The sequence below is a fragment of the Engraulis encrasicolus genome, chromosome 17 (assembly GCF_034702125.1).
Source record: "Engraulis encrasicolus isolate BLACKSEA-1 chromosome 17, IST_EnEncr_1.0, whole genome shotgun sequence".
NCBI classification, from domain to species: domain Eukaryota; kingdom Metazoa; phylum Chordata; class Actinopteri; order Clupeiformes; family Engraulidae; genus Engraulis; species Engraulis encrasicolus.
Genome location: NC_085873.1, coordinates 16,558,644 through 16,573,226, shown reverse-complemented (window position 1 = coordinate 16,573,226; position 14,583 = coordinate 16,558,644). Strand labels below are relative to the sequence as shown.

The 14,583-nt window shown below is 42.4% G+C and overlaps 2 protein-coding genes across 2 annotated transcripts; one reads left to right on the top strand and one right to left on the bottom strand.

Moving 5' to 3' along the window:
- Nucleotides 1-709: 709 nt before the first annotated feature.
- Nucleotides 710-9,166, bottom strand: mfsd1l (major facilitator superfamily domain containing 1-like). Its single transcript, XM_063221181.1, has 13 exons — nucleotides 8,739-9,166; nucleotides 8,487-8,587; nucleotides 8,051-8,169; nucleotides 7,883-7,938; nucleotides 7,574-7,717; nucleotides 6,203-6,361; nucleotides 5,724-5,839; nucleotides 5,436-5,536; nucleotides 4,856-4,967; nucleotides 4,290-4,427; nucleotides 3,845-3,984; nucleotides 3,430-3,541; nucleotides 710-1,885 (listed from the first exon to the last, which is right to left on the bottom strand). The coding sequence occupies exons 1-13, from the start codon at nucleotides 8,758-8,760 to the stop codon at nucleotides 1,733-1,735; spliced, it is 1,473 nt and encodes a 490-aa protein (XP_063077251.1). The 5' UTR covers nucleotides 8,761-9,166; the 3' UTR covers nucleotides 710-1,732.
- A 558-nt stretch (nucleotides 9,167-9,724) lies between these two features.
- Nucleotides 9,725-14,406, top strand: LOC134467893 (probable crossover junction endonuclease EME2). Its single transcript, XM_063221874.1, has 8 exons — nucleotides 9,725-10,419; nucleotides 10,518-10,639; nucleotides 10,957-11,046; nucleotides 11,594-11,718; nucleotides 11,951-12,023; nucleotides 12,345-12,460; nucleotides 12,917-13,106; nucleotides 13,991-14,406. Exons 1-8 carry the CDS (start codon nucleotides 9,948-9,950, stop codon nucleotides 14,144-14,146), a joined length of 1,344 nt encoding a protein of 447 aa, XP_063077944.1. The 5' UTR covers nucleotides 9,725-9,947; the 3' UTR covers nucleotides 14,147-14,406.
- Nucleotides 14,407-14,583: the final 177 nt, after the last annotated feature.

Here is a 14,583-nt window from a genome sequence, read left to right as displayed (position 1 = left end):
GTGCGTAAAACTGGTCGATAGAACTGATCCAGGATCCGTGGTTGCTCTGGGCAACCTACGCCGACGCATGCCTGGTGAGAGAAGTGGTGGTGCGGGTGGTTGGCGTTCCCTGGTGGTAGAAATTCCGCTGCCAAAAGTGCCGCACACTCAGTATTGCGTGGGTAGAAATTCATCGAAACTACGGCATTGTGTATGGGTTTGTAAACACCGCAGATTACAGTGTAGCCCTGGCAAACCAAACCACTGCGAGGTCAGATAAAGAGATGCAGAGACCAGCCTGTGTGATTGTGTCGAGTGGCTGTGCATCATATCATAGGCCTACTAGACCAAATTTGTACTTCTATACAAATATACAAAGCTGCTGAAATATGACATCCTGAGAGGCAAGTATTGATTCTTGGGTTTTTAGGACAAAGAAAGTTAATGTATGAAGTAAATGCCATGTTGTTTCACGCATTATCACATATCAAGTTCCCTGAGTGAACACGCAAAGTCAGAAGATACCACATTTGTCAGAACAGTAGACCTACCTGATTAATCAAAACAATTAAGCAGACTAATAACAATGGGTCTTTTGTTTATTTTAACAATTTTACAAGCAGTAAAAATCTTGCTTCTACAATGCATACTGATACATCCCTGAATACACACGCACGCACGCACGCACGCGCGCACGCACGCACGCACACACACACACACACACACACACACACACACACACACACACACACACACACACACACACACACACACACACACACACACACACACACTTTACAAAACCTTTAAGAACACTTAAATGACTCGCTGCCATCTCGCTGTGTCACACACGTTCTTTAAATATAAAGACCATGATTTAATAGGATCGAGGCAACAAAAAAGTACCTCGTGTTGTTAAGCAACAGTCCATACACTGCAGTGCATTGAACTTGGCCAATGTCATTGACCGACTGACCGGCCCCACACATTTTCAGCCAGCCTCACACAGCGAGAGGTAACAAAAACAGTCCCTTTATCCAGCTGAATACACTGGATTGCATTACTGCTCATATCTGATGATGACACAAGAACCAATCTCCCTTTACATACCTTTAAAAATAATGAAGAGAGTTAAAAGATAAAAGCTGAGAAAAGGGCAAATGAGGAATTTGGAAACAGAAATCCCCCTTGCATGCATTTAAAAAATACTGAAGACATCTGAAGATAAAGCTGAGGAAAAGGCAGTATGAAGAACTTTGATACCGAAATCTCACTTAACATACATTTAGAATTAGAAATGATCAAAAGAGTTAAAGACAAAGCAGAGAAAAGGCAGATAAAAAAAGATAGATTAAGAAACCTTCCTTTACAGCACGCCTTTCAATACCTGTTGTGAGGGTTAAAGGCAAGATGACAAGAAGACAGAGGAAGAATGTAGATACTGAGGAGGAAGTGCAAACAAATGGAGATATATAATGGACTGATGGAAGAAGAGGAGAGATACATGTCACAACTAGAGACTGCAAATAGAGGTACATCAAAGTCCAGTCAATGGCTGAGGGAGACGTCCTCCTCTTGCATTTATAGCTGATGAAGAGTTTTAAAAAAGCTGAGAAAAGGGCAGATAGAGAATTTAGATATAGAACACAAAGTTAAGGCAAATGTTTGAAATAGAAATAGGCATTTCTATCCACTGAAAAATATATTGAAAGGAAATCTGAGGTTCTGGTTAATGGATGATGGTGACGTCAGGTCACTCCTCTTCCTCCTGTCTGTCCGTCACAGCTCCTTCCCCCTCCTCCTCCACCTCCTCTTCCTCCCCCACTAGCGGCTCTCTGTCAGACGCAGGCGGTGGACCAGCGGCGGCGGCCACGGACCTCTTAGTAGTTTTGTTCAGTGTGCCCCCCTACACACACACACACACACACACACACACACACACACACACACACACACACACACACACACACACACACACACACACACACACACACACACACACACACACACGCAACAGGGTGAGGGTACATTCAAAAAAGAAAGGGGAAAAAAAAAATCTCCATATTAGCTCCATGTGTGGACGTTGCCTGGCAACAGCTCGGAGCAAACTTCCATTGTGAGGCGGACTTATGTAAAAAGGACAGTTGGCAAAGTTCAGGGCCAACAACAAACACCGCCTGCGTGCCTGCCTGCCTGCCTGCCACCCACACTGCCATGCTGATGGTGGTGGGACTAAATATAGAGGCGATGCATGGAGCGAGGAGATCAGAAAGAAAAACCACACACACACACACACACTACCATTACAGCTCCTCTCCTCTCTTTCTCCTTACATCTACCTCAATGTTTTTTTCACTTTGTACACTACAATATTCAGTGATTGGCAACCTAGATTCATTAGTTGTGATGCCGAGCCACATATTCCAAATGCCCTGGTTTTACCTGTCAAGGTGATCACCTGGCTGAATTGGATACATAAAATGTGGATTGTGAATGTGGATTGTGCTTTATCATCAATTAATCCAGGTTGATCATCACTCGTTACATTACATTACATTTCCTATCATTGTCCCTCAATGGTGGAATAAGCTACCAGTTTCTACAAAAGCAGGGTCATCCTTTCAACCCCCAAGAAGCTAGTGAATACTCATCTCTTCCGAGAGAGCTTCCCTGCATAACATACGTAACCAACTCTACTTACCTCTAATCATGGGTACTAACCTGCACTACACTTGATAGTAGGGCTGCACAATTAATCGAAAAATAATCAAAATCGTGATAAAATAGTAAAATCGAACTCACGATTTTAATCGTGATTTAATCGTGGCAATAGTGACCTACTTTTGAGAGCGTCCTTGAAGTCAGAACATACTGACAGCATGGTGTTTCTGGCCAGAAATCTGTCCACTTGAGTTTCATGCTATTGCCTTTACATAATTATTACAATTCATTTTATTTTGCTCATCCCGTATGTAATTCATTCTTGGTTATATTTCATCTTGTTATAATTTTCCAAAAAATCAGCAAAAATCAATAATCGTGATTAATAATCGTGATTATGATTTTGACCAAAATAATCGTGATTATGATTTTTTTCCATAATCGTGAAGCCCTACTTGATAGGTCCTCCACTATTTTTCTGTTCTCCATCGGTTACAATCCCTGGAGCAATGTGTGGTTAGGTGCCTTGTACAAAGGCACTGTGGTCATGAAGGTGTCGGGACACACACATGCTGAATCCTAATGGTAAGGGTGGGATTCGAACCAACAAGCTCCTGATCGAAAGACCACCCCCATAGGCCAAGGGCTTCCCATTATGTCTTCCTCATTACATACTACACCCTACATGTTCAAGCTCCTTTCTCTGTTTCAGAGGATCTTTAGGGCCAACTGTGTTGTGCTTAAACGTGCTGAGGAAATAACATGAATTGAATAACTCTGCCCACCCACCTGTCGATGGTCCACAAAGTTGAGTGCTGTTGCCGTGACAATACAGCTGATGGTGTTGGCCAACATGAAGATCATCATCCTCTGCCAGCGCCACAGGGGGATCTTAGAATCACTAAACACATACACATACACAATTGAAAAAGAAATATTACAGACACATGTGGAAAGAGGATTATTGATCCTTCCATTAAATCAGCATTACATACAAGATCATCTTAAAACCAATTCATGTATGAAGCGACAATGCATGTACAGTATTAAGCGAAGCGATTATTATTATTTTTATAAAACAAACTAGATCTTACTCTTTACTATTTGCACACACGCACGCACGCACACGCACACAAAACTGAAAAATTGGAAGTGGTCTGGTCTCTCAATTTTTTCTGCGGATGCATGTCTGCATTCACTCTACCTCGACTTGGTGCCCAGGATCTGTCCGACCACTAGGTTGGAGACTCCGATGCCAACCATCTGTACAGACGTAGCCAGGCCCATGGCTGTCCCGAGGGTCGCCTGAGGAACCACTAGAGGGATGGAGGGCCACATGCTTGCCTAAAACAAAACAAAAAAAGTCGCATTTTACATTACTTGGATTAATAGATAGTGAATAAAAGTTAGACATACGTAAGTTCATAAATAACCTTGTTGTCCACTAGTTGTTTTCTTATGTGAAAAGCATATAGAAATCGTACATAATATACAATAATACAAATTGATCACATCATAATCATATCACATACAGGTATAATAAGTTAATGTACTGTTTTTTTTTTGTTTTTTTTTTTTTTTACAATTTTACATGCTACATTTTCAATAATAATAATTCAATAATATGCACAATATGTCCAGTCTCTCACCGCAGCAAAAGAGTAGGTGACTCCCAGCCAAATAGTGCAGATTAGAGGAGGCACAAAGGTGAAGGCCAGCAGACCAAACACAGGCAGAGTGAGGAGCGCACACAAGACAGCAAACACGCCCCTCATACCAATGTAATCCTGAGAGAGAGAGAGAGAGAGAGAGACAGAAATTATACAGATATTTGGGCTAATAAGTGAAATCCACTGTGTTACGTGCACTAGGCCAGTGTTTCCCAACCAGGGGTACGTGTACCACTAGGGGTACGCGAGCACACCTCAGGGGGTATGCGAAAAAATGTAATCATGACAATTGAATAGAGTATAGTCATACTGGGATAAAGGAATATATAGAGAGCATGAGATGAGGGGTACTCATGGTACAACAAAAACGCTTAGGGGGTACGCGAGTCAAAAAAGGTTGGGAAACACTGCACTAGGCAAAGGATAGATGGAAGAATTTTCACCCAAAAAAGGGCTCAAAGGTTACTCAATTCACAACCTTGTAGTCTCAAGACTGTATGACATATACCCTGTACGTTTTTATTGCTGTGTGTAGGTGCACTCACAATGAGAATGCCCACAGTGGCAGAGAGCACCAGGGAGCTGTCATAGACGGCTCCAGCGATGTAGGCTGCCTCCTTCTGGTCATAGCCGTCGTATTTGTCCTGGATAAACTTGCTGCAGCACATCCAAACACATATCATGTCAAGGTGAACAATGATGATTTTTATAATTTCAGATAGTGTTTTTGCATGCACAGTGCCCTCTATAAATATTGGTAACTCCTAGTTAAGATCTGTTAATAAAATAAAAAAGTAAATAAATCTCGATTTTATTGCAGAAGCATACTCCCATGCTGAAGGAGGATGACAGTGTAAGTGTAAAGATAAAGACGCTCACTGTTAGGGCTCTTAATTAGCACCAGCCAGTGAAATTTCAGTTTGGCTGGTAGAAAAGACAAACCTACAAGCCACTTTGACCCATTCGTCAGTATTTGTTTGGCTAGTAAGATACATCTTCTAGCCATTTTGGCTGGTGATGGAGAAACAGTTAATTTAGACCCCTGGAGGTGTTATATATATGCGTGTGTGTGTGTGTGTGTGTGTGTGTGTGTGTGTGTGTGTGTGTGTGTGTGTGTCTACCTACCTGGCATCGGCTATGAATGGGAAGATGCCGTTGTAAAAGAACATTATGGTCAGCACCAGCAGCCAGTAACGTAGAGACAGTAACTTGACATCTTGCACCCTCTTCGAGAGAGAGAGAGAGAGAGAGAGATTCAGAATTGATTTCACAATTTCAGTACAACCACCTTACACTCATTTTTCTCCATCCAACTCCAGTAGTTAGTTAGCTGGTAACCGTTATTGTTGTCGCCATGGCGATATTTTTTTGCCACCCCACTGTTTTTTCCATGGCTTCTCCAGCGGTACTCACCACTTTGCGCGACGCTTCCTGTATGACCCCATCCAGCCCCAGCTGCTTCATGCCCACCTTATCCAGAACACTCACAGTCACGGCAGAGAAGAAACCCAGCACGCACAAGAGAGTACCTGTGCCGCACGTACACGCGCACGTGCAGACACACACACACACACACACACACACACACACACACACACAACCAGAGAGAGAAAGAATTTAAAACACAAACGTTTAAAACACTGGTAACTACTAGTGGTGTCAACAGTAATCGATTCGACAATGCATTGCAATGCAAATAAAATGTTGTTCAGTATCTGACTTGTATTGCCTCATGACTGATGAAAAATTTCCCTTGCTTTCTGTAGAAATGTAATGCATTGCAATGCATCATATAATTGGATTGAATCATTATGAATCTTATTATTACCTCTCGAATTGTAATCGCAAAGGAAGGGCCAGGGCCAGTACTGATGAGTGACATTCCCTCTTACCTCCCCAGAGAGTCCACTGCATGCCAAACTGGGCCTCAAATCGCTGTGTGAGAAAGAAGTTCAGAACCGAGCCCAGTCTTGAGAAGGCCAAGGTCAGTCCGAATGCCAAGGCCAGCTCCTTCCCTCGGAACCAGAATGCGGTTATACGGTTCTGCACAACTGAGATGGGCAACAAACACACATGACAGTCAGATCCAAACATAACTAGTAACACAGTGACTAGCCATACTAGTAATACCCCAGCTTTTCAAATGTGATCAATGCCAGTTCAGGAGGACGGTGGCATACAGTGCAATGCTTCCTGCATTCATATTTGAAGAGCTTTGTTGCAAAATGACGTATATCCACTTTGGAACTTTTTGAGAAATTGGCATTTTTGTATTGGACATTGCATTGCAAAATGCATATTAATATAGGCTTAAAAATATGTTCTCAGAATATTTGAATGGCAAGAATTCAAACATAGATGATGGGACGTCTGAAAAGTCAATGCCAATAATAAAATGCAAAAAATGTCACATAATGTTGCAATCAAACTCTTAATTTGTTTTTTTATAACCTTATTGTCATCAAAATGGTAATGACCAAGTCTTAATTGGTTACTTAAGACTGTATTGTCATGTAGTTGAGTTCTTTCAGCAAAGAGTGAATAGGCCCGTCGACAGGTCCATCTGCGGTAAGAGGCTACTTGTAACACCTGTAGCCAGGTATGACATTTGAATGATTGTATGAATTGGATATATTTTTCATTTTTTCAATTGTCTTACAAGACTGTGCTTAGTCCATTGAGAAGTTAAGCATCCGTTTGCACTACCACATGGAGTGGAACATGGAGTAGCCTACAAATCAATACCCCGCCTCAAGTTGCTTCGTCTGACCTCATGTTGCCGTTTATATGTAGTTTATGTTTTCCTTCCATCGTCCATTGCATCCTCCACAGGAGGAGGTGCGTAAACAGAGGAAACAAGGAATGGCGAACACAAGGACGGAGGAATGTATTGATCCCATGGTGTACCCATTGTTCTGCTGGTCTGAACTGGTTTTAGTGGTGAATTACAGAGAAATATATTGATCCCATGGTGTACCAATTGTGTTGCTGGTCTGGACTGGTTTTGAAAGTTATGTGAAAACCCACCTGGGAAACTCCAACTCCCATTGTCATTGTGACACAGCACACAGTGCACAACCAAATTGCATTTATGCCTCACCCGTAAAAAGGGGCAGCCCCCAAAAGCGCCCCAAGGGAGCAGTGCGGCAGGACCGTACCATGCTCAGGGTATCTCAGTCATGGAGAAGGATGGGGGAGAGTTCTGGACTCACGACAGGTGGTACGACAGGTGGTAAAGCAGCCGAGGGGACGGTCTTACTTACTGGTGAGGGAGCCGTTTCCCGAGCCAAAGAGCAGGCGGCCCGTGAGCATGAGGGGCAGGAGAGCCGGGGAGCCTTTGAAGTGAGACCCCAGCGCAAAGATGGCCGAGCCCAGCACAGTCAAGAAAGAGAAGAGGAACACTCCGACTGCAAAAAGACAGAGAAACAGCGCTGTCAGCTTTAAGACCAGACACACCACGTCACTGTGGCACACTTATCACTAAGAAACTTCACGTGATCAAGGGGAAAAAAGCTGACACATGGATAGAAAATCCTCAATTCAACCATTACATCACCCACACACACACTTACAGCGATTCCCCAGCTTGTCAATGAGGAAGCCAGCCATGATCACCACCACCGCATTCCTATGGGAACAGAAGAGAGCTTATGACAACCGTTCAATTGAAAGTCATTCTTTTAATCATTATTATAATTGTAATTATTTGTCTGTTTGTGCACCATGGTTCTGATACTAACGTCCAAGCATAGATTGCATAAAGAAGGTTGTACTCCTGTGGGGTCATTCCTAAACCTTCCACACACACTTCTGTTGGTGACGTGCCATTGGTGACAGTAGTGTTTGGGCAGGTCAGGTTCTGTTTTTAATGAAGAGATGACACATAATACGAGGGAAGACATACATGTTCTAATGTTCCAAACACTTTATACCTCAATGCTAGAGAGAGAGAGAGAGAGAGAGAGAGAGAGAGAGAGAGAGAGAGAGAGAGAGAGAGAGAGAGAGAGAGAGAGAGAGAGAGATGCATGTCTGCCTGCCTTGGTGGAATAAAATAAAAACAAGGACTAGGAGTAAGAACTTATGATCTGCAAAGTACATAAAAGAGCCAGCATCAAAAATCGCCAATCAAAAACACAGAGCCAGGCTGTGGAAGTAGGCTACTGGCCAGGAACTCACCCCCTGAAACTGATCTTGCAATACACTTGGAATGTCGAAGCAGAAGTAGGAGCCGAAAGTCAGCATGCAGTTGAAAAACAGTACCACAAAGCGGTAATATGCTGCAAAACACAACATGATGTGTGGCGTTTGGACAATGCTTTGTTCACATTAAACATGTAACTGGATAAGACAGCATGTAAAATGCGCGTTCCAAACGCGAGAAAACAACGCATGCAATGTAATGGAACAACATATTCAATTGAAGCTTACCTTGCTCAGCCGGCTCCGCCATCCTGTCTAAAATCACTGCACACAAAAACAGAGATTGAAGAGTTCTCGTTTTGTTTATGTGCAGCTCGCCATACTGGCTACAGTCTGTTGTGTCATTCAATACTCAAACGGTTCGGAAAGGACATGGCCATAGGAAAACCTCTCCACATGATTTGAAGATCGTTTAAAAACATTACCCAGAAGAACTACCGCACTCGTGCCCCGACGTCAACATGACATCACGTGACAGGACTTTATCGCATGGGTCAGCATATGGAGTAGGCTTTGGGCAATCAACAGTGGTGCAACAAAACTATACGCTCTGTAGTAGGCTGCAACTTCAAAGAGCCTCCCTAAGGTGGTGGTCATGTCATGCCAATCATGTTGTAGGGGTTCAATGTTACTGACATAGCCTACATCTTGGCTGCAACATAATTGTTGGACCACCATCCTTTGTTTTATTTATGTAGCCTAGTGAATTATTCATTAAATGCATTAATTAGTGAGTATTATTATTATTATTATTATTATTATTATTATTAGGCTATTATTATTAGTAGCCTATTAGCATTTTTGTTGTTGTTATTAAGCCTATTGTTATTATTATTATTATTATTATTATTATTATTATTATTGACCTATAGGCTAGTAACACCATTATAATTTTAGGCTACAAACAGTTTGATAACCTAGTTTCCATGCCTGAAAAAAATCTTGGAGTAGCCTCACTGTAGGCTAACTGATTCAAGGATTACATTTCGACTTACGTCGTGTCAAGGCGTCATATGGTGTGCTGCAATGTACTAATCCAAATGCAGTCTGGACACCAGGTCACCTGCACACAGCTGTCACACGTGCGAAATCGTTACAAAGTGCTGACTGTCCTATTCACAATAACCCAATTTGATACATTGTAATTTTCAATCATTTTCTAGAACGCTAAGGACCTCTGGCGTGTTTTGTCCCTCGTGCCTACCCGTACCGTAGACGCTGAATCATGCGTTTTGTTTCAAAATTCAAGGGGGACCTCTCCGCACCGGTGCCCGGTGTATTATTTTTAAAGCATTGTGGTATGATTCCGACCCAAAACCTTAATTACTTTACTCACAAGTAGTGCAAAATCGATGCCAGCCTTTAACGTTTGGCACAGATTGTACCCGATACAGTTTAACTTGTAAAGAGAGCTGGCTAGCACAGCAGAGGTTGCTCATGTCTTCCAAAAAAGTCTACACCTGGGAATTATCCGATTCTGAGTCAGAAAATGATGTGGACACTCGTCCAAAGCAGTTATTCAGTCACATAAATGAGAAGCAGGATAACGCATTGTGCATCCCTGAAGTTAGCAAAACGTCGGGTCTTGGGAAACGACCTCACGTAATCGTGGTATCAGAAGAGGAAGACGACGTTGATGAGGACGCTCTTCTGCAACCTCCGACCCGCCAAGAAAACATTTATAACTCCCCGAGTCCTGGAAAGAAACGTCGGAATCGGGAAGAGGTAGAGGCTGATCGTGCCAAAGCAGAGGAGAAAAGAGCAGAGAGAGAAAAGGCCAAGAAAGAGCGAGAGAAAAAGAAGGAGGAACAGAAGCAAGAACAGAAAAAGAGAAAGGAGGCTGCGGAACGTCTAAAAAGTTATCGACCTGAAAACTACATCAAGTGTCTAACCGTACAAATACATCCAGGTAGATATACCATTAGATTAGCCCACGGCTTACGGGTTCAAAGGTGTGCTCTTGGATTTTAAAATAGCACAGTGACATATGCAGCATACGTATGTTAGTTTTACTGCAGGATGGAAACTCGGACGTGTTGACGGAACAGCTGTCGGAACTGGAATGGAAGATGCGAATAGAGCCTCACTCCCTGACTCACAGCATCACATGGACAAGGAGCTTATCTCAGGTAGGCCTACCTAACATGGTCTTGGCACACAGTGCCAGATGCATGGTCAATATGACGGCTGTAGGGGAAACAGGATAATCTATTTCCATACCAGACATCTGCTAACTTATTGAGGTCATTGTTTAAGAGTCAAGTCAAATTTATTTTATAGAGTAGACCATTCATACAAAACAGGGTTCAGTTCAACGTTTTCATTGTTATTGGGGTGTTTTGGCTCCTATGAGTATCAATATGCTGTACAAACCAATAATAATGGGAGGAAAACTGTCAATGCATCACGTGCTGATTCAACATGGGCCATCCTGTCTGTCTGCTAGGAGGAGGGCGATGGAGAGACTGAAGAAGATCAGATCCTGATGGTCATCACTCTTGACGAGTTCCTGGGCATAGTCCTGTCCGTTAAACAGGTATGATGCAGTGCTACAACTGGTTATCTCAGTTTTATTAACACTGCTATTAAATGTTGTCTGTGAAAGCACATTTTCCTCTTCCAAACAAATGACCCAAGCATGCCTGCAATATTATGTGCAGGGATCCAGTGGAAGATACTGCCATAGGCCTTACGCCTCTTGGTGCACCACTATGAACAGTATTATGCAATATGCACACATACTTCAAGTAATATTCTTATGGAATACTATGGAAATACACTCGTGTGTATGGAATGCTATGGAAGTACAGTATGGAATTCTATGGAAGTACACTCATGTAGCAGTTTTCCTCACTGGGAAGCAAAGAAGTCACGCCTGATAACAGTGAGAACATTGCTAACCACACAGGGTTTTCCTTTGCTGTCTATTAGTTTTAACTGCTGTGACATGGGTCCACACACCAGAAGCTGGTTAATGACCCAAGCTAGTGAGGTCAAAGTGTTCACACACACACAAACGCACGGACGCACACACACACACACACACACACACACACACCTAAAATGTGTTTGTGTTTTTGTAGATTTTGAAAGGAGACTCTAGTCGGCATGAGATGTCACCTCTGTTGACTGCCCTAACGGACCACTTGAATGCACACACAGGGTCGGTTGTCACCATGTTGGTGATGGGCGCTAGTAAGCACCGCAAGTAAGTGGCCATCTGTATTAAATTGCTAGACTAGTTTTCAGCTGTGAACTGTAACCCCGCAAATTGACAGGATGAATAGCTGACTTTTTTCCCTACAGTTGCGATGAGACAATTCTGTTCCTATGGGGAAAATTAACAAAAAATTCTTCTATGGATCTGTGGGCTGTATGGATCTGTGATGTGTTGATGTGTTTTTTTTGTGATATGTGTTTGTCCTGTATCTGTGTGTCAGGCATGGCTCTTGGTATCACTCCCATGGCAACCTGCGTTCTCAGTTAGGCATGGGGGATATGGAGATAGAGGAGGTGAGATATCTAAAAACACACACACACACACACACACACACACACACACACACACACACACACACACACACACACACACACACACACACACACACACACACACACACACACACACACACACACAAGATATATAATATAGACAGAAAATAAAGTACAGAAAACGAACACAATCAGATATTACTTTCTGAAGCCAATGTCTCTTCACTCTCAACCTCTTCACACACACATGAAATTGTACTATTCTTTCAGGTTTTGTTTTATTCATAGTTGTGTGAAAAAAAAAGTTTTTTTCTCATGTTGCTCTTGAATGGTTATGTCCAGGTGCTGGTGTACCTGCAGCTCTACAAGAGTGTGTTTGTCCACTTCCTGTACAACTGGAAGGAGGTCACGGAACAGGTGTGCACCTACACAAAGGCTCTATCCAAGCGGCCATTTAAGTAAGTGCAACACACACACACACATACACACACAAACACAAAAAGACACTTGCGCACACTGCACAGTCAATGTCCTCTTTATCTGTCCTCATTCACTCCTGTAAAATAGTCCAAGGCCTTCGCCACAGCAGCCAAGTGGCAGACAATGGCAAAACAAGCACAGGTGTTCCTAACAACAACACTGAAGCCTCTTCACAGTAGACCTGCCAGAATCAGAATCATTACATGTACATTAAGCCTGTGTACTATAACAACAGTGTACAACAAATTAAAGTTGATGGAAAATAGTTGTGAGGAAAGTAATACGTAAATAAAGTTTGCAATATTGGGATGTTCAAACTGCATTTGCTTTTTTGTATTGCACTGTTTTGTACGTACTTGTGCGTATGTTTCTGAGTGTATCTGTGGTGCTTGTACTGAATGTTTGCAAGCATTTGCTTATGTGGGTACTCACAGAGCCATGACGGAGTGCACAGATTTGGGCTTCTGCGTAGACGGTGCCTGGGCGGCCGGCGCGCGTGTGGAACGCGATGGCAAAGGGCTGGCGGAGGTCTGGAGCCGGCAGATCCAGCAGTTGAACCGTGTCAGTCCCGCCGTGGCCGCAGCTGTGACTGCCGCATACCCATCTCCCCACCTACTGCTGCAGGTACCAAAAAACCCTCACTGGTCGTCACAGGAGTGGGCAACCCTTTTCATTCGAGGGGCCACTTAAAAAATAAATAAATAAATAAATACATACATACATACATACATACATACATACATGTGTGTGTGTATATATATATATATATATATATATATATATATACCGGTATATATAAAAATATATTTCTTAAGTCCTCCAAGGGCTGTACTATGAACACAAACCAGCACTTTGGGCCTATACTGAAGGCGGCCACCTATTCAACACACCTCACCTTCACTAGGTCCCCTGAAAATATAACTTAATTGTATTGCAAATAGGGCTGAGTACCGATCAGAATTTTTCGGTTTCGGTTCCGGTTCCAGAACCTACGTTTCAATTTGCAAATGTAATTTCTGAGATTTCTCTACAAAACAACATATTATATTTCATGCGAAACTGCATACTATTAAAATTATATCGGGTGCCGGATAAGACAGACTCAAGGGAGATAGGTTCCCCACCCCTGCACTAATACAACCACATGTACAGTACCACCCTGCAAAGGATAAATCCAGTAACACTGAAACAAAGTAAATCCCTTCAGAGTTTTGATACTGGCCAACCAAACAGCAATTACAACAGTGGTGATAATTAATCCAAAATGGGACACCGTTGGGCCAAGAGGTTTTGTCAGAAGACAGAGGAGCCCATTTTCAGCCTTAACTCATTTTTGACAAATTTGTAGCTGCTGCACTTAGGCTTTGTTGGACAGATATGACTACACCTAGTACTCAACACACTATACGATGGCTATATTGTCCTCCATGTCTAACGTCATGTGTGTAGGCCTGGACTTGTTATCGTTACTTGGTTAAATAATGGCTCTCGTTAAAATGTTTCCCCAGGCCTATAAAAAGTTGGACTCTGAAAAAGAGAGGCGTGGCCTGCTGGCTGATCTGATGGTGAAAGGCAATGTGAAGGACAGACGCATCGGCCCCGAGTTTTCGTCTCGCATTTATCGCGTTCTCACTTCAGAGAATCCTGATTTGGTGCTGGACTGAAGTCACTCACTGAGAAAACTTGGAGTTGCTGTGGGTGTTGAGAAGAAAGAGTTTTAAGGAAGTTTGATCTATGTTACTATGTTACCAAGTATTATTTTATGATTTTTGTAAAACTTGTTGGAAGTTTGTGAATATTTTGTAAGGAATTAATGATACATTTGAATATGTAATGTGTTGAATATGTAATTAACAAACTGAACAGTGTATATGATATTTTGAATCAAGGCATTATGGCAATAAAGTTTTTTTTAGATCTTGAATTGTCCTTTAATTCCATTCTCTTTCAGAATGTAGAAAAATCACACTGAGTACAAAAGTTATGCAACACACACAGAATTACCAGCACTACATAAATCACCCACACACACCCCAAAAAGCACAAAAGTTCAAATAAAAGAGATGGAAAGCTTTTGCAAATACATATGAAAAAAGTCACC